Below are 22,217 nucleotides of genomic sequence, written 5' to 3' on the forward strand. Positions count from 1 at the left end.
GTTGGCTTTATCGGTACGATATTTGTAGGCCTACTCCTTCGTTCTGATTCTGAAAGAAAGCGACTTGTGTATTTCCGCCAAATTCCGGCAGATGGCAGTAGCCTACTGCTCTTATACGACTCTGGCTCTTATAGGCTAAATAAAGGGCGCTGGTCTCAAGATTCAAGATGACTTAGTAAACTTCTGACCTTTTCACAATTAACTTGGCATGCAGGCCTAAATTATGCTTGAGAAGGCCTATCTATTCCTTAATGATAAAATGCCAACATTACCTGGTTAACCCCTCTTCACTTCAATAAGAGAAAAATGAGTAGCCTAGGCCTCTAAGAATCCTGGGGCCAACCTACGTGAACCTTATGACTCTACAATCTCTATCGTGTCTTCTTCCTCTGTCTTCTTGCTGTCTCTGTCTCTCCTCTCTATTTCTCCTGTTAAATCCATCTCAAACAATGATGTTTTTCCCATTTGTTAAGCACTTTGAGTTGCATGCCTTGTATGATACAGTGCTATAGGCCCACAAATTACATTACATTACATTACATTTCACTTAGCTGACGCTTTCATTTGTTCAAAGCGACTTACAACTATTATTTTTTCAGGGTATTGGTTACAGTCCCTGGAGCAATGTGGGGTTAGGTGCCTTGCTCAAGGGCACTTCAGCCATGGATGGAGGTGTAGGGAGAGGTCAGGGGGGATTCGAACCGGCAACCCCTAGATTGAAAGACCAATTCTCTAACCGCTAGGCCACGGCTGACCCCCAATTATTATTAATAATACAATTATTATTTTTATTATTATTATTATTATTATTATTATTATTATTATTATTATTATTATTATTATTATTATTGACCTAACCTACAGGAAGAGGCCTACTATTCAGCTTTCCTCTACCAGTTTACTTGTAGCTTACTATTATGACTGTATATTGTCAGATAGGCCCAGGTATGTCCAAGATAAGCACGGCGTGGCACTGTCTACTGCTATGGAGAGACCATGCTAGTGAGCTCTTAAATGAAGTGCTGTTATTGTAGCCTGTCTAATGTGTCATCTAGCTTATCTGACCATAAAACAAAATTCCCCAAAGGTGCCCAACCAGACAGGCAACTGGCACCAATCAGTGAATATTCATTCCACTGAGAGCAATTCAGAGAGTGGCATCATGCATGATATTGCTTTTTAGACAGCGTCATTTGCAGGGCAGCCGATAGAGGGGGAACAAACGGGCCCCTTCCCCAGGGCACATGGAGAGGGGGGGGGACCCAGAATTGGTTCCCCATTACATTGTGTACTAGAGGGTAAGGGGCCGATTTCAAATGACTTCGTCACAGGCTCCACCAAAGCTGTGAGCAGCCCTTAGTCATTTCCATTGCTTTCTTCTCAGCTTCCTTCTGAAGACAATATGCCCCATCGTGGTGCCCGGAGGGTGTAGCTGGAAAAGGCTACCGGCCGTCCAGATGGAGGATTCTAGTAGGCCCCGCGAGAGAGATAAGGTTGCATTAGCATTTCAATGGATGGCTTTTCAAACTGGATGGGACTGTCTATGAATGTGTGTGTGTGTGCATGTGTGTGTGTGTGTGTGTGTGTGTGTGTGTGTGTGTGTGTGTGTGTGTGTGTGTGTGTGTGTGTGTGTGTGTGTGTGTGTGCGTGCGTGCGTGCGTGCGTGCGTGCGTGCGTGCGTGCGTGCGTGCGTGCGTGCGTGCGTGTGTGCATGCGTAGGTGCGTGCATGCATGCGTGTGTGTGTGTGTGTGTTAGTATGCATGTTTGCGTTATTTTATGTGCATCAGTGTGCGCATCACAGCCGGTGATCCACACTGGACTGATGGACATCCTTAGATGCAGTCATGCAGAAACACTCTGCAAATGCCAAAGGGATGATTCTACACGCTTCTGTTTTGTCACCCGCATCAACCAGGAGACAGGAGACAGGAAATCTTAGAGAGATGACACCGGTGCAGCATGTAAGTGCACAGCATATGACTAACATTTCTATGGATGTACCATCTTCATCAGAGTCCATGAGTATGGACAGGGATGAAGAATCATGGACTGGTACTGGCTTCAGCAGAGAGGTTTACTAATGTCCTATGCCGAACTCTGCTAGTTGGCATCCGTAACACACTGCCCTCCTAAAGGACAACAAATGGAAAATTAGATTTAATGACAGAACACAAATGGCATTTTACTAGCCTGGGCGAAAAGCCGACTCTTTGGGTGGAGTACATAGATGGCGTCGCCAGGCTAGCATTTTACCGCCACATTTCAAGGTCTAGACAGACGTGTGCTCACAAAAAAGACAATGGGTGGGCTTTGGTGGCTGAGTTGGCTAAGGCTGGGGAGAGTTCCTGATCCTTCTTCCCCTCATTTCACACTCTAATACCTAGCTGTTTTATCCAAATAAAACCATAAAGCAAAGACAGCAGACAAACATGCAGCACGCTAAGCCCCCCACATTTGGGCTTACATTAGCAAGGCTGCGCCCTTCTAGTGACGCAACACCTTCGATTGCAAGTCTATGATAATCAGGCAAGGCTAAGGCCCTACATGCCCTTGGACCCAGGTTCGAGTCTGGCCTGGGTCATTTCCCAACCCTGCCCTATCTCTCTCTTCCACACTCAATTCCTGTCATAAACTGTCTCCACTTTCCTATCAATAAAGGCACAAAAGCCCCAAAAAAGGTCTATAAAATGCACCATGTAAAGGAAACAGTAGAATATGTGTAATTTCTGTAACCACTTTCAACACACTGGAAGTATTGAAGTATTGATTGACCGATACAGCAAGACATAACCCTGTCTCTGGGTGTGACTGTGATAAAGAATGCTGCGTTCTGTGGTTATTGCAGAATTTAAAAATTGTATAAGCCTATTGAGCCTTAACAAACAAAATGGGGGTTTATCAAAAGTTCAGTTCAGTTTAGTTAGGTTTATTTGATAGGTACAATCAAATAGATAGATAGATAGAGACAGATACACATCAAGTAGGCTATTCAAACCCAACAGAGCAACATTAGCCTTGGCCTTGGTTTTCTTGGCTAATTTCCAATGCCCGTCCCTAAGAGCTTTTGAAATAAAATATAAAAAAACTGTTTTTAATTTATAGAGCATTCTATCCATTCATCCAGTCCATTCATTCAATCTAAAAACAGCCAATACACATATCTAACCACAGAACAATATCCAGACACTCCTTCATTTATCCACTAATTAATAAAAATGTACAATCTCTGCCTATTTCTCAATACCTGACCTACCTTACCCACATAGTGTCATGGACACACACACACACACACACACACACACACACACACACACACACACACACACACACACACACACACACACACACACACACACACACACACACGCGCACACACTATCACAAAAGAGTGCAATACATGCTGTAATTCAAGATATTCAAGATACGCAATTGTGATAATTAATTGATCATTACGGTTAAGGCTTTTTTCTTCTTCATCTTAAGTCTCTCATATACAGCACCTGATGGAGTGAATGGGTTAAAAAAAATGACCAAAACACATACGTTTGTGCACTGTTTCAAATATATGTGTCTTTTTTCATGAGCATCCTTTGTGAGCGAGCACAAGAAAAGCAGACGTCATTCACTCTCTTACCACACACCACTCCAGCAGGGAAGACAACAGGGGGGGGAGGGTCAGTTGTCCCGGGCCCAGAATCTCACCCCCATTGTACTGTATAGTGGTTGGGGGGGCATATCAGGTGTCTTTGTCCTGGGCCCAACCAAAGCTGTCCGTGGCCCTGCACTCCAGAGTGACATGGCTCATCCGTATACAATAACACTCTTGTTTGTTCCATTCCAGCTCTCTGATGAAAATGGGGAGGAAACAGGAGGGGAGTGTAGAAGGGGGTGGGGGTGTTATGTTCGGGTGAATCATGTGTTTTTCATCAGTCCCCACTGTGCTTCTTAGAGAGACGTCCAGGTCATGAAACAGGGAGAGACATCGATGAAAGACTGTGCCTGAACTCATCCTAGTATTTTTTCTTTATTACTTTAAGGTTTGGAGTGGGTTGTTCAATAGCTTTTTACTTGATCAAGCTACCCCTAGCTGATGCATTAGATAAAGTGCACTTTCTCTTTGTGTATGACGTCTGGATTTCCAGCACAGTGTTCACAGAGGAGCATACGCACAATCAGGGCTCTAAATTTGCTTTTCCATCACCAGCCAAACTGCAGCTGTTAATCTTACAAGCCAAACACACTAACTAATAGTTCAAAGTATAAGTGGCTTGTAAGTTTCCTTTTCTATACCATCCAAACTGAAATTTCACCAGCATTTGGCCACACCATGTCAGCTTGCATAGGCCTACGCTTCAAATGGCCTGTTAAATGTTATCGGTGGCTTAGTTTGGGCACAATCCCAGGTGCTGAAGAATGAAATGGCATTTTTAAAAAAAAAGGTTTGCACACTCCTGTAGATTTTTCTTCTTTTAAGTTCTTTTTTGCTGTTTTAGCTATTCATTCATTGATGGCGTGTCGAAATGTGGCATCATGCTAATGAATGAAATTCAAAGGAGTGCATTCAAAGATTCAGTGCAACGGTTACTTTTGCTTACTGTAAATGCAAAGAAAGAGATTTTTTTGAAATTATTTTTTTGGCTTGGCTTTCATGCATTCACTTTTCAAAAAAAATGTTTTGAAATTTCATGTTTTTCACAGTTTCAGTAAGCAAAAGCATCTGTTAGCACTGAAGGACAGTGTCATGTTGGACGTCTTTGACCCATGTGCAAACTTTTTATGTTAAATGTGAATGCCACAGCATTAGTGCTTATAGTAGTCTCGATGTTTCATGAAAGTGTCATGGCAATAAGTTGCATGGTTACACTTTACTTGACGCCGGCGTCATACGTATGACATAACAGTGTCCTTACTTGCTTCTTGAAGGCTGAAAGAGATGTGCTTAGTCTCTGGGAGACCGTTCCTCAACTTGGGTACAACAACAGAGAACTGTCTTGACTGAGCGAACAGGTGGCAGAGCCAAACGGCTTGTGCTGGAGGAGCGCAGTTCTCTTCCAGTAACATAAGGCGTTAGTAAGTTCTTCAGATAAACTGGGGCTGTTCCTGCAATGGTTTTGTAGGAAAGGGTCAAGGCCTTAAGCTTGATCAGAGCGACAATCGGTAGCCAGTGCAACTCAATGAATAGGGGAGTAACATTGCATTTATTGAATACCAAATGTGCCGCCGCATTCTGGACTATCTGCAGTGGTTTTAGCGCACAAGAAGGTAGATCTGCCAGGAGTTGTAGTCAACGTGGGACATGACAGTGGCCTTAACCAGTTGTTGTGTAGAATATTGGGTCAGCAAGGGTCTGATTGTCCGCATGTTGGACATCTGGAATCGGCAGGTCCAGGTGACTGAGTTGATGTAGTTGGAGCATGACAGCTCGTCGTCAATCATGACTCCAAGGTTTTTGCCGACTTTGTTTGGGGTTGCTGTGGTTAACTCAACAGTTTTTTTATTATTGTTTTAAAGGTAATTTCTTTTTTAAAATATTTTTTGGGTCTTTTTGACTTATTTTTATGACAGTACAGTGAAGATGGTGACAGGAAGCGATTGGGGAGAGAGACGGTGAAGGGCCGCCAAAGGACACGGGTCGGGAATGGAACCCAGGTCGGGCGCATAGTGGACGAGTGGCCTACCATTAGGTCACGGCAGGGCCGGTTATCTCAACAGTTAACTCGCAATGTTAACTCAACACTGCTCTTAGCATAGCCTATATGGTCCCACTCGATTTAGTGTTAAATTCAACTCTTTGAGTGTTGAAGTAACACTTAGAGAGTTATATTTAACTCTGTGTTTGAGCATATATGGTGTCTCAATGACAATTTAACAACATTGAGTTAGACCATATTGCTCAGAAGTAGTGTTGAATTAACTAAGTAACTGCTATTAAGTAACTAAGTAACTGAATTAACTGCTAAGTAACTGAATTAATTAAGTAACTGCTACATTTACTGTGTTTTAGGCATGTGAACTCCCCAAAAGAATGACAGTAGGCCTACATTACTCTTCAAGGTTAATCATGCAGGGCTGTAGAGATGAAGATGCTGACCTTATATACTTGAAACATTGCAGAGTGACTGAAGAGTTTCTTCGACAAAGATCTGTAGTTGAACTTAGATCGCAATGTCAGCTTGTATAAGACTCCAAATGGCCTGTTAAATGGTATTGCTATATGATGAGTGCATAGTATTGCTTTCATTGTTTTAATATAAGTACCATGATAATTAAGCATAAAAAATGTGTTCCCTGGGATTGTCTTGTCTGTTGGGTTGTTCTCATTGTGCTATACAAACGCTCAGAATGAGTCTAGTGCAGTATTACTCTCCAACAGTAATCATGTAGAACCGTGTGGGATGGATTATAATTAGATGTTCATATTAGAAATGAATATACCCATCTATTTTGTTATTACATTACACTTGGCTGGCACATTTATCCAAAGCGATTTTATTACAGGGTATGGGTTACAGTCCCTGGGGTAATGTGGGGTTATGGTGCCTTGCTCAAGGACACTTCAGCCATGGATGAAGAGGAACGAATACACCGTCATCCTATTGGCCTGGGTGGGATTAAAACCTAAAAGTGTGAGGTGTGCACACAACACGGAAAATAATGGTTGCAGTTGCATGATATAAAAAAGAATGCATAATAAGGAAAAAAGAGGAAATACCCGCACACCGCAGATGCTAGTGTTGTTTCAACAATAAGCAATTCGCCAATGCATCTCAATGCGGGGCAGGACAATTTAATAATCGATTCGGCAAATGCCATAATGGATGCAGTAAAAAAAAAAAAGTTTCAGTTTCTTCCATAGGCATTTCCAGAGCAAATGCACTTTAAATTAAGCTAAAGCACTTCAAAGCATTGAAAATTTACTGGCTTTCCGTAGAAATGTAATGCATTGCACTGCATCATCGAATCGGACTGAATCGATTCGAATCGAACCGTTACCCGAATCGTGATTGGATTGAATCGCAAGGCCAGTGCCAATGCACACCACTAGCAGACGCTCCCTTGCTCCCTTGCAGGTCGAAACGTTGACCTTTCTAAGTTTCTAACTTTCTAAGTTGACACACACTGACAGACTCCGGTGCTCACCATATTCAAAGGCCAGCTTCTCAGATTCCTTTTTATGTTCATTTTCACCTGCCCGACAGAGGGGGTTGAGCTAGGCATTGCAATCGCCCTGTTGTGTCTGCTCTGCTGCCCATTTGTTTTGTCTTTTTAAAGATTTAAAAAAAATCTTTTTCCACTTTATTCGACAGGACAGTGTGACAGGTGGACAGGAAGCGAATGAGGAGAGAGACGGGGAAGGGGTCGGCAAAAGACCCGGGCCAGGAATCAAACCCGGGTCAGCTGCATGGTAGATTAGTGCCCTACCGGTTGCCCACGGCAGGCCCCTGCTGCCCATATGTACTGTATGCTGGTGTGGGTCTCTGCCCGCAGAGTTCTGAGTCATCTGCAGGTGGCGTCAAAACACATTATGTGCACTAACATTGGGCAGGGGGTCAGATTACTTCCTCTGATTGCTCTAGTTTTCATATGTTGGTCCATACTGCTCTTTCAGCCCTTTTTCCTTAGTGCATGAACCAGACTAGTTGGTGACTGTAAAGCAGAATGTAGCCCACCACATATTGCCAGGCTGGAGTGCGACCCCCAAAATACACAGAGCATGTCTCATTTGCGTAAAAATGCGTAATTTATTGAATGCTGTTATTCACTCGGACACTTTTGTAAGTCACAAGTTGAACATTTATGACATTGAACTTTTCTTCCCATGACTTCAAGGTATGGGACGACTTATTGGTTAATTTAGGCCTATTTAATTACATGGGTTCTCGTCTTTGTTGTTGTCTGCCTTGTCCCATGGCCATGCTAAACGCCTACTCTCTCGTCGTGGTGACGTCTGCGCTACAACCAATCCAATTTCTCCATATGGGCCAGTGAACGCACGGCGGTAATCTGTTTGTGTCAAAGTCGCTGTCTTTTCAGCACCACAACGCCAGGTCAAGGATGCCCGGGATCTGCTGATGCTTTTTTCCATTGGCACGTTAACGATAGCACATTGGGACGTAGACAACAATTTACTGATTATGGTTCTGAAATATTTCGGTCAGTGCGTATTGGAAAGTATTCCTATAAAGTTATCATGGCAATGAGAAGACCGTAAAACCTGTTGCTATTCAATCTATCTATTACAGTAAGTTGCTCTGTGAATTGAGAGAAGACCCGACCAGTTCCATCATGAATAACCTCCAGCTCGGACTGCTTTGCCTTTACGCACTCACTTTTTGTGAGGTCGTGCGTGGTCAGGTGCAAAAAGGTGAGCGTTTTCTCTGCACGGCCGTACCAATCGGGGCGGATAGTTGCCCCATTCCCCCGGAGCAGATGCAGACGTATTCCTCGGCACTAGAAGAGGAGCTGCGCAACACCGTCATGCAGCTTCGCGAGACTATTGTTCAACAAAAAGAAACAATCGTTAACCAGCTGGGAACTATAAAGGAGTTGACTTCAAAGCTAACTTTGTGCGAGACCGCCTCTGAGGACTCAAGTTCATGGCGGAAAAACAAACTGGACACGATGGATGATGTCCCGAGGGACCCCAATGATACCGTTTACAACTTGGGAAAGACCATGGCAAGTCTCAAAGACCGTCTGGAGAATTTAGAGGTAAGGCTTGTTTGGTGTTTATTTTGTGGTTTCATCGTTTTCCACAAAACCTCACACGAGCTGGGCAAATTAGCCTAACTGAAACTGAGATCACTATTCATCACCACATCATCTTTTTTGATACGAGACCTGACTTTAACTTATCTGGATTCCAGGTAGCCTATATTTGTTTCAGTTTTTCTTTTTTTCCCCTGAAAAAAATAATTCCAGCCCGCCAATTATTGCACCCAGCCATTTACTTTTTTCAAGGCATGGATGTCTAAATGCTTAGACTACTACTACATGGCTGAGAGGGCACATGTCACGGGACGGGAACATTCGTGTAGACCTGTTTATTTTAGTGTTTAGTGTAGGCGTCGAGGATTTGTGAGGATCATCCCGCTAATGCGGCTATGTATATCCTTCCCCCCAGAGCCCTCCAGTCCGTCCAGAAAGCCAAGTGGCCTGGCTGCCTGCCTCTCAAAGCGGAAGTTTTCATTAAGGGCAAGGAACCATTTGGATGAGAGGAACACCTACCCAGTAATCTATAGTACACACGCTATGCAGTGTTGACCTTTAATCTGTTTGGGTCAAACGGAGTAGCCTAGGTCGTCACAAATTATATCAGTCGAGCATTCCTTGAACAAGGTCCGCCTAGAGAGAATTTAGAAAGAAAGTAAGTAGAATGTGGCCAACCTTTTTTGGTCCTGCAATTTTCTTTTGATTCTTTTACAACTGTTGATGCAGACAAAGACCACATGATATATGCAACAAAAACAGACAAAGGGAAGGTACAGAGCAGTATTCATATTTTGTTCATTACTGAAATCATTCAGAATGGTAACATCAGAATCGTGTGCTAGAGGACAGACCAATTAATAAATAAATCTATTACATATCACATTTAATATGAGAGAATGAATGAATGAATGAATGAATGAATGAATGAATGAATGATTGAAGGAAGGAAGGAAGGAAGGAAGGAAGGAAGGAAGGAATGAACAACCATCCCCCAAAGGAACAGCAACATCTCCAGAGTATTCTCCCTCAATGAGGCTCAGAATGTGCCATGAATGAATCAATGTCTGTATCAATGGATGTATGTATGGATGGATGGATGAATGAATGGATGGATGAATATATGGAAGAAATAATAAATGAATCATATGGAAGAATGAATAAATCAACCAATCAATCAATCAATCAATCAATCAATCAGTGACTAAATTGTGGTCTTCCGTCACCCGGCCAACATGTCGGGAGGCCTCCTTCCCAAACGGACATCAGGAAGTTGACATTGACATTGACATAACTTCCTATACCAACAGCAGATGTGGGCCGATGTCTCTGGGGCATCCTTCCTCAATCAGAATGTGTTAGAAATTGGCAGATGAATGAATGGATGAATGAATGAATGAATGAATGAATGAATGAATGTAAAAATGAATAAGCAAACAAAATATGTGACAAGAATGAAGAATGGATGAATGAATACATGAATGAATAGGCTACATGAATGAAATAAATGAATCAGTGAATCAATCCAATCAATCAATCAATCAATCAATCAATCAATCAATCAATCAGTGACTAAGACTAAAGCGCTTTGAGTCAGCTTCATAGTTGTGATACTGCGCCATATACAGTGCCCTCCATAATTATTGGCACCCCTGGTTGAGATGTGTTAAAAGCCTTAAAATAAATTCAGTGTTTATTGCAGAAGAATACTGTCACACTGAAAATTTTAGGAAAATGTAGCCTTCAACTCAAATGAATTGTAGGAAAATAAAAAAAATCCCTGACTAAAAAATAATTATTTTTCATTAAATCACCTGTTCCACAATTATTGGCACCCTTAACAATTCCCAGGAAATAAATATAATTGAAGCATTTCTGTCATTTCTACAGTAGTTTACAAAGTTTACCAGAGTATGTAGGAACATTTAATTAGTAATTCATCACTTCCTGTTTCCCTGGGGTATAAATATGACGTGACACCGAGGCCATTTCTCTTATCCACTCTTAAACATGGGAAAGACAAAGGAACACAGCATACAAGTGAGGCAGATGTGCGTCGACCTTCACAGGTCAGGCAGAGGCTACAAGAAGATTGCCACTCAACTGCAGCTGCCCATATCTACTGTGAGAGGAATAATTAAGAAGTTCAAAACAACTGTAACAGTGGTAAACAAGCCTGGACGAGGACCCAAGTTTATTTTGCCACCACGCACAGTGAGGAGGATGGTAAGAGAAATCAAAATATCTCCAAAGCTCACTGTTACAGAATTACAACAAATGGTAGCATCCTGGGGTCACAAAGTCTCCAAATCAACCATCAGGCGATGTCTACACGCCAACAAGCTGTTTGGGAGGCATGCACGGAGAAAACCTTTCCTCACCCACAATCATAAACGCAAACGTCTGGAGTTCGCCCAGCGGTATTGGGGCTTCAACTGAGACCGTGTGCTTTGGTCAGATGAGACCAAGATTGAGCTTTTTGGCAACAAACACTCTAAGTGGGTCTGGCGTGCCACGAAAGATGCGCATGCTGAAAAGCACCTCATACCCACTGTGAAGTATGGGGGTGGGTCAGTGATGCTGTGGGGCTGTTTCGCTTCCAAAGGCCCTGGGAAGCTTGTTAGGGTGCATGGCATCATGAATGCTTTGAAATACCAGGACATTTTAAATCAAAATCTGTTGCCCTCTGCCAAAAAGCTGAAGATGGGTCGTCACTGGGTCTTTCAGCAAGACAATGACCCTAAACATATGGCCAAATCTACACAGAAATGGTTAACCAGACACAAAATCAAGCTCCTCCCATGGCCATCTCAGTCCCCAGACCTCAACCCCATTGAGAACCTGTGGGGTGAGCTGAAGAGGAGAGTACAGAGGAGAGGACCCAGGTCTCTGGATGATTTAGAGAGATTCTGCAAAGAGGAATGGCTGAAGATCCCTCTTTCTGTCTTTTCCCATCTTGTGAAACATTATAGGAGAAGATTAGGTGCTGTTTTGTTGGCAAAAGGGGGTTGTACAAAATATTAACAACAGGGGTGCTAATAATTGTGACACACATTATTTGATGTCAAATAATTATTTCTTTATGTGGGATTTTTTCCCCACTGAATAAATGCACTTGTATTGAAGGTTGGATTTTTCTCTTTTTTTCCATTAAGGTCCCATATTATTTAGAGAAAAATAATAATAATTGGAAGCTAAAAAACACATCTCAACCAGGGGTGCCAATAATAATGGAGGGCACTGTAAATACATGTTGTATTGTACTGTAAGTTGTTGTCTTCTGTCACCTCTACAACAACAGCAGATGTGGGCCAAAGTGCCCGGTGGTGTCCTTCCCCAGCAAGCATCAGAATGTTGACATTTTTCACATTATTATCTTCCGATACAGAAGGGGTGAGGAACCTTTCTCATTCGAAAAGGGCCACTTCAAATTTTATAAGTCCCCCAACGGCCAAACTATGAATGAACGCAAATCAGGGTTTCCCCCTGCACTTCAGGCCTATATTGAAGGCGGCCATATAACCACATAACTTGATTGTATTGCAAATATAATTTCTAAGATTGCTTTACAAAACATGTCATATTTCATGTGAAACTGCACAACATTAAAATCATATCAGGGGTGGGGTAAGATGGCCACAAGGCCCGCAAACAGCCCCTGGGCCATGCAAAACAGCAGTAGCAGATGCCTGGCACTGTGTCTAGTGCATCCTTCCCCAGCGAGTTGTGTGAATGTCTTTATGCTAACTCATTGCAGGATATAAAGGAAAATTATTGCATACATGAATACAGCCGTGTATTCAGCCATACAGACGCAGCAAATGAAAGCTAGCATGTGTGGAGGAATTAATCGTTTCCTATGACCATTGGAATATAATAGAAATGGGCAGTCAGGTGACCGAATCTGATGAATCTGAATGAAGGAGTGCCTGAACTTAGAAACTAAGCAATACAAATAAATGGCAATGCCCTTTACTGTCTTCTGCAGTGTGTTCTACATAACCATACTAAAACCATAATAATAATAATAATAATAATAATAATAATAATAATAATAATAAAGATAATAAAGGACACCCACTTTATTGTCTTGCCCACATTACCAGATGTGGAACAATGTGTCGGGGGTGTCCTTCCCCCAATGAGTGAATGAGTGAACAGTGAAAATAAGACAGACCATTGACTGTATTTCTTCATGGGGCACCTGTGACCCAAGTCAGGCCCTCTACTTCCTGACCATGGGACAATAAGTTGCAAAAAAAGTGCACGAGGTGCGCCGTGCTGGATTTGTGGTGCATAGGAGTTTCAAGGTTTGGATTGGCGTCGTAAAAACACTAATTTCAAGCCCAGTAATTATTATTTGACTCCCCGTGCCCCATGAGGTGACAGGAAGGGGTGGAGACTTAGGTACCCCTGCCCCTCTACAGCAACAGCAGGAGCAGTTCCACGTGTCGGGGGCATCCTTCCCCAATAAGTGAATGACTGAGTGAATATGAGTTGGTTCACAGCGCTTCATAAAGGACACCCATTTGTGAGCCAACATGTCGGGGGCGTCCTTCCCCAGCGAGTGAATGAGTGAATGAATGAGTGAACAACATAAAAGACTGCTCATTTACTAAGTGAATGACTGAGTGAATATGAGTTGGTCCATCCATACTGCTTTGTAAAAAATGCCCATTTACCATCTACCTTCCTTCCCTCTGCAGCAACAGCAGATGCGGGCCAACGTGTCGGGGGCCTCCTTCCCCAGCGAGCTGCGGGACCTGCTGCAGCGTCGCCTGGGCGACCTGGAGAGCCAGCTGCTGAAGAAGGTGAACGAGCTGGAGGAGGAGAAGTCCCAGCTCTACAACGAGACGGCCGCCCACCGGGCCCAGACCGAGAACACGCTCAGCGCCCTCATGAACCGCATCAAGGAGCTGGAGAAAGGTACGGTTGGTTTTTGTGTATTTTTTTAAGTGATGTTTTTTGGGCTTTTTTGCCTTTAGTGAGATAGGAGAGAAAAAGACACACTCAGCGCACTCATGAACCACATCAAGGAGCTGGGAAAAGTTAGCCAGGCCACGCCCTCCTAGTGAGGCCAAGAGCAATGTAAATATTGTTTCTGATCTCTGGAAAAATCAGGAACCCCACCCACTTTGTCGGGACCCAATGGACTTTGAGCAGCTCCAACGGCTCTGGGTAGAGGCGTGTTCAAGGCAGTGACATGGTTTAAGCTGAGATATTCTATTGGGACTAAGAAAATGTTTAGTTTAAACTTGAAGTCTTTTCTGCCCTTGACCAGTAGCAAACCTAAGGGGGCAGGTCAACCATGCCGTTTGGGAAATGTTAATTGTTATGCTTTTGGTCAGACCAAGTCTCGAAGAGATTTGAAAGGTTTGATATATTTATTTTTTGGCTTTTTAGCCCTTATTTAGAGGACAGTAGGCTTAAAAGACACACTCGGCACTCTCATGAACCGTATCAAGTGAGCTGGAGAAAGGTACATAGATTTGTCCATGGCACTACTGATGTGATTCCTTCACTCACTTACTTAATATTTTAACTCACTCACAGATTCCTTTTTTTAAAAGATATTTTTGAGACTTTTAGGCCTCCTGACAGGATGGTTTGAGAGTGTGACAGGAAATGAGTGGGAGACTGGGGAAATGACCTTGGGACGATATTGAACCATGGTCCCCACCGCGTAACAATACTACCTTAGCTGTGTGGTGAGCCATGGCCAAGGTCTGGATGTACATATCTACGCTTCACTGATTCATTTTGATTTGATTTATTTCTCTCTTGACACCGTCATATGACTTACAGTTACATCTCATGAAAAGGTATAACAGTATGGAGGGAAGGGTCGTCAAATGAAGCTAAGTATAAGCTTATAAGCGGGGACACTCACTCATAAAATACATTCATTCATTCACTGCTGATTCTGCCCAGATAGAGAACACCCTGCATCAACAAACAAGTAGCCAGGAAGTCACCGCTTCAACACAGGAAGTCACTGCTTCAACACAGGAAGTCACTGCTTCAACACAGCTCAACACACCTTTTTTTGCTGTTTGGCTGGGTCAATAATCCACTCAAATATGAACTTCACTCACTCACTCACTCACTCACTCACTCACTCACTCACTCACTCACTCACTCACTCACTCACTCACTCACTCACTCAAATACACCTCACTCACTCACTCACTCACTCACTCACTCACTCACTCACTCACTCACTCACTCACTCACTCACTCACTCACTCAAATACACCTCACTCACTGACTCACATAATTTACTCTCATGCTTGTCTATATAACAGCACAGTACTGTAATGTGTGGCAGTAGTACCCACTGTGTTCACAGGCATTTTCTGAGACGGAGAGAACACCGTGTACACTAGCCCCTGTTTTTTCATCCTAGGAAATATGTCGAACAGTGAAAACGCTCAGTGTCTTGCAATTCAGGACTGACCCGTTGCCATGACCCATATACCTGTAAGAACTGACGTTTCTATAGATTCTGTGGAGATTTAAAGAAGTTGAAGCAGTCAGCGTCAGTTGAATCAGCTGAAAGCAGTCAGCGATTGGACGTCTGTGAGCTTGAATGTTCTGTAAAGATGTGACCGTTTATTAAAAAACTTACTCTTGAAAACTGGACACACAGACACAGTACTTTTCCATCAGTATTGGATAAATGAAGCTAAGAACAATAACAAATATTATATTATATTATATCCATGGACTAACTAATGGACTAAGAACTAAGGACCAAAAGCATGCAATGTCCACAAACACACACACACACAAACAGACCAGTCTCCTTCAATGCATCCACACACACTCCTCCACCGCCTCTCGCACCCCCCACCCCCCATGCAATCTCTCAACCATGTAGCTCTTTGACCTTCATTCATTTGCTTCAAAAGCGAAAAAGCTCTCTCTCTCTCTCTTTTGAGCACACTCAATCCAGCTCTCCAACTCTCTATTCATCTCTCTTTCCCTTTCTCTCGTTCTACTTCTCTCCTCTATCTCCTTCTCTCTCTGTTTTCGCTTACCTTTTCCCAAGTTCTTTTTGTCTCCGTCACTCTCCCTATGTCTCTTTCCTTTTCTCATTTGCGGTCTGTTTGTCTGCCTGCACTGTATCTATCTCTCTCTCTCTCTCTCTCTCTCTCTGACACACACACTCACACTTTCTCTCTCTATCTCTCTCGCACTGTCTCTGTGACTCTTACTGTAAGGTGTGATAACAATCATTCTCACCCCCACTTGCCATCTCCCCACTTCCCACCTCCCCACCTTCCCATCTCCCACCTCTCCACCTCCTCACCAGGTAACACAGGAAGCTTGTTCCGCTCCCCGGAGAACTTCAAGCTCTCCCTGCCGCTGCGCACCAACTACCTGTTCGGCCGCGTGAAGACCAGCCTGCCCGAGATGTACGCCTTCACCGTCTGCATGTGGCTCCGCTCCACCTCCACGCTGGGCATCGGCACCCCCTTCTCCTACGGCGTGCCCGGCCAGGCCAACGAGATCGTGCTCATCGAGTGGAGCAACAACCCCATCGAGCTGCTCATCAATGACAAGGTGAGACTAAAACGAGGGTGGGAGAGAGAGAGAGTGGGGAGAGAGAGGGAGAGGGTGGAGGGAGGTAGAGAAGGAGAGGGAGAAAGAGTTCATAGCAGGAGTGCACCATGCCTGGCCAATGAAATCGTGTTCATAGAGTTGTCCAGCAGCCCCATCGAACTGCTCATTAATGACAAGGTCAGATTACATGTAAAAGGAGGGTGGGAGAGAGAGAGTGGGGAGAGAGGGAGGGGGGGGTGGGTAGCGGGTCGTTACTGTAAGAAGGAGAGGGGAAAAAAGTGTGAAAGTGCGAAAGTGCACCATGCCAGGCCAATGAAATCGTGTTCATAGAGTGGTCCAGAGTGGTAGAGCAGCCCCATCGAGCCCACCATTGTCATGGTAAGAGTACTTGGTGGAGACAGAAAAGGATGGAGGGAAGGGTGGCTGGAGGATGGAGGGAGGTAGAGAAGGGGGGAGGAGAGGGATAGATATAGAAATAAAGAGAGAGGTGTAGTGAGAGGATACCTCACTCACTACACTGCCCTCTGCCAGGCCAATGAGATCGTACTCATAGAGAACAGCAACAACCCAATCGAACTGCTAATCAATGAAAAGGTAAGGATGACTGGGAGGGAGAGAAACTCGCCCTGAAGAAGGTCTGAACGGCCTAAAAGTTGTGAGCAATAAAATCGTGTGTGTGTGTAATGGACGGTGTGCAGGATATCTGTTTACTGCATTGGGGTGGGGGAGGAGAAGGATTGAGGAAGGTGTAGAGAAGGAGAGAGGGAGGACAAAGATAGATAACCCTAGATAGATAGATAGATAGATAGATAGATAGATAGATAGATAGATAGATAGATAGATAGATAGATAGATAGATAGATAGATAGATAGATAGATAGATATGAATTCATCATGCCACAAAGATCTGTGAAAACATTTCTCACAGCGAGATTCTCAGAATGCTAATCGTGCTGTTTTCGAAGGCTGTCTGAAGGCCGTGTACAAGCGTACAAGGATATTTATTTGTCAATATACACTGTGCGGCTTCGTGACTGTGTCTCTGATCATGGCCTGACACGCATCAATCTGCCACTGCCCGTTAACAAGAAAATTCACATAAAAAGAACTGTCATGAACTTTCTTCCTGTCTTTTTTCTCCCTATATCTCTCTTTTTCCTCACGAATTTCACTGCATGCCATACTTTTAGTATGTCAATGTGTGTCGACTCGTGTGAATACTTGAATTCTTGAAAGCTCAGCTGTCAGATATGTATAATACAATACGGTAGCTCAGTTGATGGCAGGGCTGTGTTTGATCTCCAAGTAATAAAACCAACAACCCACTGAGTGAAAGCAAGCCAGTTTTTTTAGACCATACCAGCCTTGTTTGTTAAATCACTTTGAGAAAAATCCTTGTGTGCTCCTATTGCAGAAATGGAACAGACTTATGATAAATTACATTTTTTTTTGCAATTTGCAGAAACAATAGGCCAACATTTTGTCTGATTATATTCTATGTCAATAATTACAATTACTTTGTATTGTACTTTATGCCAAAAAAGTATATAGGCGTGCTGTAATATAAAACACACATTTTACTGCAACACCTGATCATTTTGGGTGAAAAACAACTGTTACAGTTACTGTTACTGTAACATGGCCATGTCAAACATACACTATAAAGCTGCATTATAGTATTCAGGATGCAGTGTGCCAGCGGTCTGTGGAAGACATCTAGTACAGCAAGTAAGGACCATCGCCTGTGGTGAGCCGGAAGATGATGACATTTCTGTAATTGCCTTGATGGGGAGCCATTTAGTCAACACACACACACACACACACACACACACACACACACACACACACACACACACACACACACACACACACACACACACACACACACACACACACAGCCGCTGACAGCTTTCGCAGGGCCCAGGACAAAGTCATCTGAAAGGTCCCCCTACCTAATACATACAATGTAATGGGTACCCAATTCTGGGCCCCCTATCTCCCTGGGTCCGGGACAACACACCCCTTTGTCCCCCCCTGTCGGCGGGCCTGCACACACACACACACACACACACACACACACACACACACACACACACACACACACACACACACACACACACACACACACACACACACACACACACACACACACACACACACACACAGCCATTTAGTCTCGCGCCCCTCTGGGCCTTGTCTGTCCTGAGTCAAAATCAATCATACCACACCATGATCCAAAGCCCCGAGACTGGAAATGAACTGGCTCGCAGGGACATCGGATGTTATTAAACCCAGTGTGATGGGGGAAAATCAATATACGCAATGTCACATAAACAATAACATTAAAAAGTGTTTACAACCGAGAGAGAGAGGCCACAGAGAATAGGTAGAGCACAATAGAGGATCGTCCAAAGGGGCAATTTCTAGACCAAAATTGTCTTCAGTTTCAATTCAAAGCAGTTCATCTTTTAAAATAATCTGGTCATTACCGATGCCAATTGAAGGCCTCTACAAATGATAATAAATAATGCTTAATCTTACTCTCACTTGAAAACATACAAAAAGTAAGGATAACATACTGGCGATGTGTGTCCTTCTAAAAACACACTGAACTTTGTAGAGGGTGTTTGGTATGCCTCTGTGTTCCGCCATAAATATCGATATGATGCTAGCTCAAAGAGCCCCAGTCTACTTCAAAAGGCATGCAAGATCAAAGTGAAAGTACGAGAGTAGTAATGTATTTTTTGCACATTCACAATCACACTCCTTGGCTTGGTTTCAAAATCTACTTCAGCTTTTAACTGTAAGGGTGTGCCTTGGAATTTGGGCCTTTGTTCAGGCCATTAATATGATAGAAGATCTGGATACCGAGGGCATTGCAAATAATGCATTAAAGGGAATGGGAAAAACAACAAAACATTTAGAAGAAAAGTCTTTAGTGGCCGTCTAAAGCATATGTTTCTGAGGTATTATTTTGTACTGAATTGTGATGCACTACAGAAAATTCTGCAGTGCACATTTAACACTTAGAGAGTTGATTTGAAATCATTTGGATTTAAATGAACTCTTTAAGTGTTGAATTAACACTGCAACATTTACTGTGTAGGCCTATATGATTATACAGCACATTAATTAGATATGGCAGATTTAATTGTAATCTCAGTGAAATCCATGCAACAAGTGTCCCTAGAAAAACAATGTTACATTTCTCTATTCGTGTGCAGAGGACCTTGTAACCATGACATAGTGTGCCTGTATTAGATAGTGGCATAAACTTCATTCAAGTTGTCATGGAAACCACATGTTGCTTGTAGACCTATTCAGGATAATATTGGTGTTACTAGTGCAGATCTGTACAAGCTTACAGTGCCATTACCATGAGAGATGTTAGATTTCAGCTATTCGACACAAAACGTGAATGTCATTACATGAGTCAGAGAGCGCGATGTCCAATTCTCAAAATAAGCCATTTATTCAATAGATCAAAATACATCCGAAACTTCCGGCTGCCTTACCAGGCTATAGAGACTATTGTATTGGGGCATTATTGTCACAGTTTTGGTCACGCTTTTGATTCTGTTCTTTTTTTTGCCTCAATATTTTGTGGCTTGTGCCATTCTGTCTCACCCATTGATTGCATAGTAATAATGTGTCATTGGTCACACCATTTTGCAGGTGGCCCGGCTGCCCTTTTCGCTAAACGACGGGCGGTGGCACCATATCTGCATCACCTGGACCACCAGGGATGGGCAGTGGGAGGCCTACCAGGACGGGCAGCGAGTGGGCACCGGGGAGAACCTGGCACCATGGCACCCCATCAAGCCAGACGGGGTCATCATCCTGGGCCAGGAACAGGTGAGAGGAGAACATCACCATTCCCTTCAAACACTGAAGGAAAACGATCGTTGATCCAGGCACTTTACTTCAGTTGATTGATGAAGTGAAAAACAATTTTAATAGTGCGTTCAAATGCATTAAAATTGCTCAGAGTATCGGTCCTATGGCCTTCATCAGAGTGTTTGAGTCACCATTTCCTTGTTTGGTGTCATTTCTTTTTCACTTAAAAACACAATATATTGACGAAATAAAATGTAGATACTTAAGACTTAACAACAGTCATTTTTCTTTTAAGTTGGGGCTAAAGTTTTGTAATGTCTTTTTTTACTTTTATTTGCAGGGGTGTCCATCTTGGGTTCAGAAAGTTCAAACACAGGTGACTTCACTCAATCAATCTATCAAAACAAAAAGAACCAGGCAATCAAAAGCTAATCTGTGGAGTGCTAATTACGATCTGGTGATTCAGAGCTGTTTTGCAGTGTGTATTCAACACTGAAAGAATAGAACCAACACTTTCTGTGTCAAATACAACTCTTTACAATGCAAAATTTGCTGTGAATTTGTCTTAGGGGGGATTTACTTTTTGAACCCAGGAATGACATCCTTCTTACTTGGATAGCAGCATGAATATGGACGTAAGAGTGAGGGAGAGAGCATTTGTTTGGCAGCCTTAAACATTTGGCAGCTGTGGCCAAATGATTGCGGAGATGGGCTTTAGTTTGAATGTTCACAAAGGCTAGTTAGCATACGTTGCACTTCGTAGGCCTTTGTGGGGCAGAGTAGACGAATAGTGCTAGGCCTCCTGGTGGAAGTAGCTTAGCATAGCCTAGCCTAGCCACTAGCCACGGGGGCACGTCCTCCTAAGAGGAGAGAAGATTAAAAGGTTGCCTGTTGTTGTTGTCTTAACGAGGCCTGTCGTTTATGGCCTCAACAGGACATGGTGGGCGGCCGCTTCGACGCCACACAGGCCTTCGTGGGCGAGATGAGCCACTTTAACATCTGGGACCGCGTCCTCAGGCCGCAGGATGTGCTTGGCATCGCCAACTGCACCAGCTACCTGCCTGGCAACGTGGTGGCCTGGAGTGACAGCGACGTGGAGGTCTTTGGCGGAGCCACCAAAGCTCCCTCCGAGCAGTGCGAGGACCGACTCTTCAGCTCCTAGTTGGCAATCCAATGAAGTATACTGTACAGTACATAACGTCCAGGAGGGTATTCCAAGAACCTGGCTCAGTATAAACCAGGTTAACTTAACTTTGAGTCAGATAATTGAATGAGAATTTTCTTAACTAAAGGACATCTTGGTCTATCTAGTTTTATTAGGTTTACCATTGCCTGTAGGTTAATTGGTCATTTTTTTTATCTTTTGAGGAGAAAAAAAAACAAAGAATTTTACCTATAATAAGATGTAGGCCTACATAATTAAAGAAATCTTGAATCTTAATCGTTATCACCAAACCATGTTCTTGGAATACTCCCTAGGTAACATTCAGATTTATGAAACAGTGACACCCATGTTGATATTTTTACCTCGCTTGCCTGTCTGTCTGTCTGAGGCTTTCACAGCAGTGTGAGGGTTGCCTCCTCTGCTCTTACAGGGCAATCACACATTCATCCACTGCTTTGTTAATTATGTAACATCTACGCAACATTAGACATGGTGAAGCAAATATTTATGTTCATGTGTTTGTTCGGTTGTTTGCTTTCACAGGTCCAAAGCATGTTTTAATAATACCCCTTTTAAGATTTTAATATAAAACGATAACTTTACTTTTTTAACATGCTTTGAATATCCATATGAGAGTTTTTCGACACAGAGATGTTGCCATTTTAATAGTATGCAGCCGCGAGCTTATGAGCTGTGGGTGGCTGTTGGCGGCGGATTTGTCACGAAACGTGTTTGCTGGTCTCGTGGGTCAAAGGCTGACAGATTAACAGGGGAAGAATTAAAGTCAGGACGAGGCTGGCTGTCTGAGGCCAACGCCAAGTCTTAGTGGAAGAAACGCAGGGTGACATATCGATTAAACTGAAACATGCCCCGGAAGCCCCACGTAGGCTGCACCTCAGAACATTTCCATCATTCCAATAGAATTGTTACATTAATGTG

At 43.3% G+C, this 22,217-nt stretch overlaps 1 protein-coding gene across 1 annotated transcript; it reads left to right on the forward strand.

The window, feature by feature from the left end:
- Positions 1 to 8,214: 8,214 nt before the first annotated feature.
- On the forward strand, positions 8,215 to 21,833 carry nptx2b (neuronal pentraxin IIb). The gene is made up of 5 exons (XM_063221099.1): positions 8,215 to 8,713; positions 13,417 to 13,636; positions 16,026 to 16,276; positions 19,952 to 20,131; positions 21,048 to 21,833. The coding sequence occupies exons 1-5, from the start codon at positions 8,288 to 8,290 to the stop codon at positions 21,273 to 21,275; spliced, it is 1,305 nt and encodes a 434-aa protein (XP_063077169.1). The 5' UTR covers positions 8,215 to 8,287; the 3' UTR covers positions 21,276 to 21,833.
- The last annotated feature ends 384 nt before the right edge of the window (positions 21,834 to 22,217 follow it).

The sequence above is a fragment of the Engraulis encrasicolus genome, chromosome 17, assembly GCF_034702125.1.
Source record: "Engraulis encrasicolus isolate BLACKSEA-1 chromosome 17, IST_EnEncr_1.0, whole genome shotgun sequence".
Classification (NCBI taxonomy): Eukaryota; Metazoa; Chordata; class Actinopteri; order Clupeiformes; family Engraulidae; genus Engraulis; species Engraulis encrasicolus.

Excerpts from the sequence above, each read along its gene's own strand:
- nptx2b (XM_063221099.1), top strand. The coding sequence starts at position 8,288 with ATGAATAACCTCCAGCTCGGACTGCTTTGCCTTTACGCACTCACTTTT. Across the intron at positions 8,714-13,416 it reads ACCGTCTGGAGAATTTAGAG|CAACAGCAGATGCGGGCCAA; the intron begins GTAAGGCTTGTT and ends TTCCCTCTGCAG. Across the intron at positions 13,637-16,025 it reads CATCAAGGAGCTGGAGAAAG|GTAACACAGGAAGCTTGTTC; the intron begins GTACGGTTGGTT and ends CCTCCTCACCAG.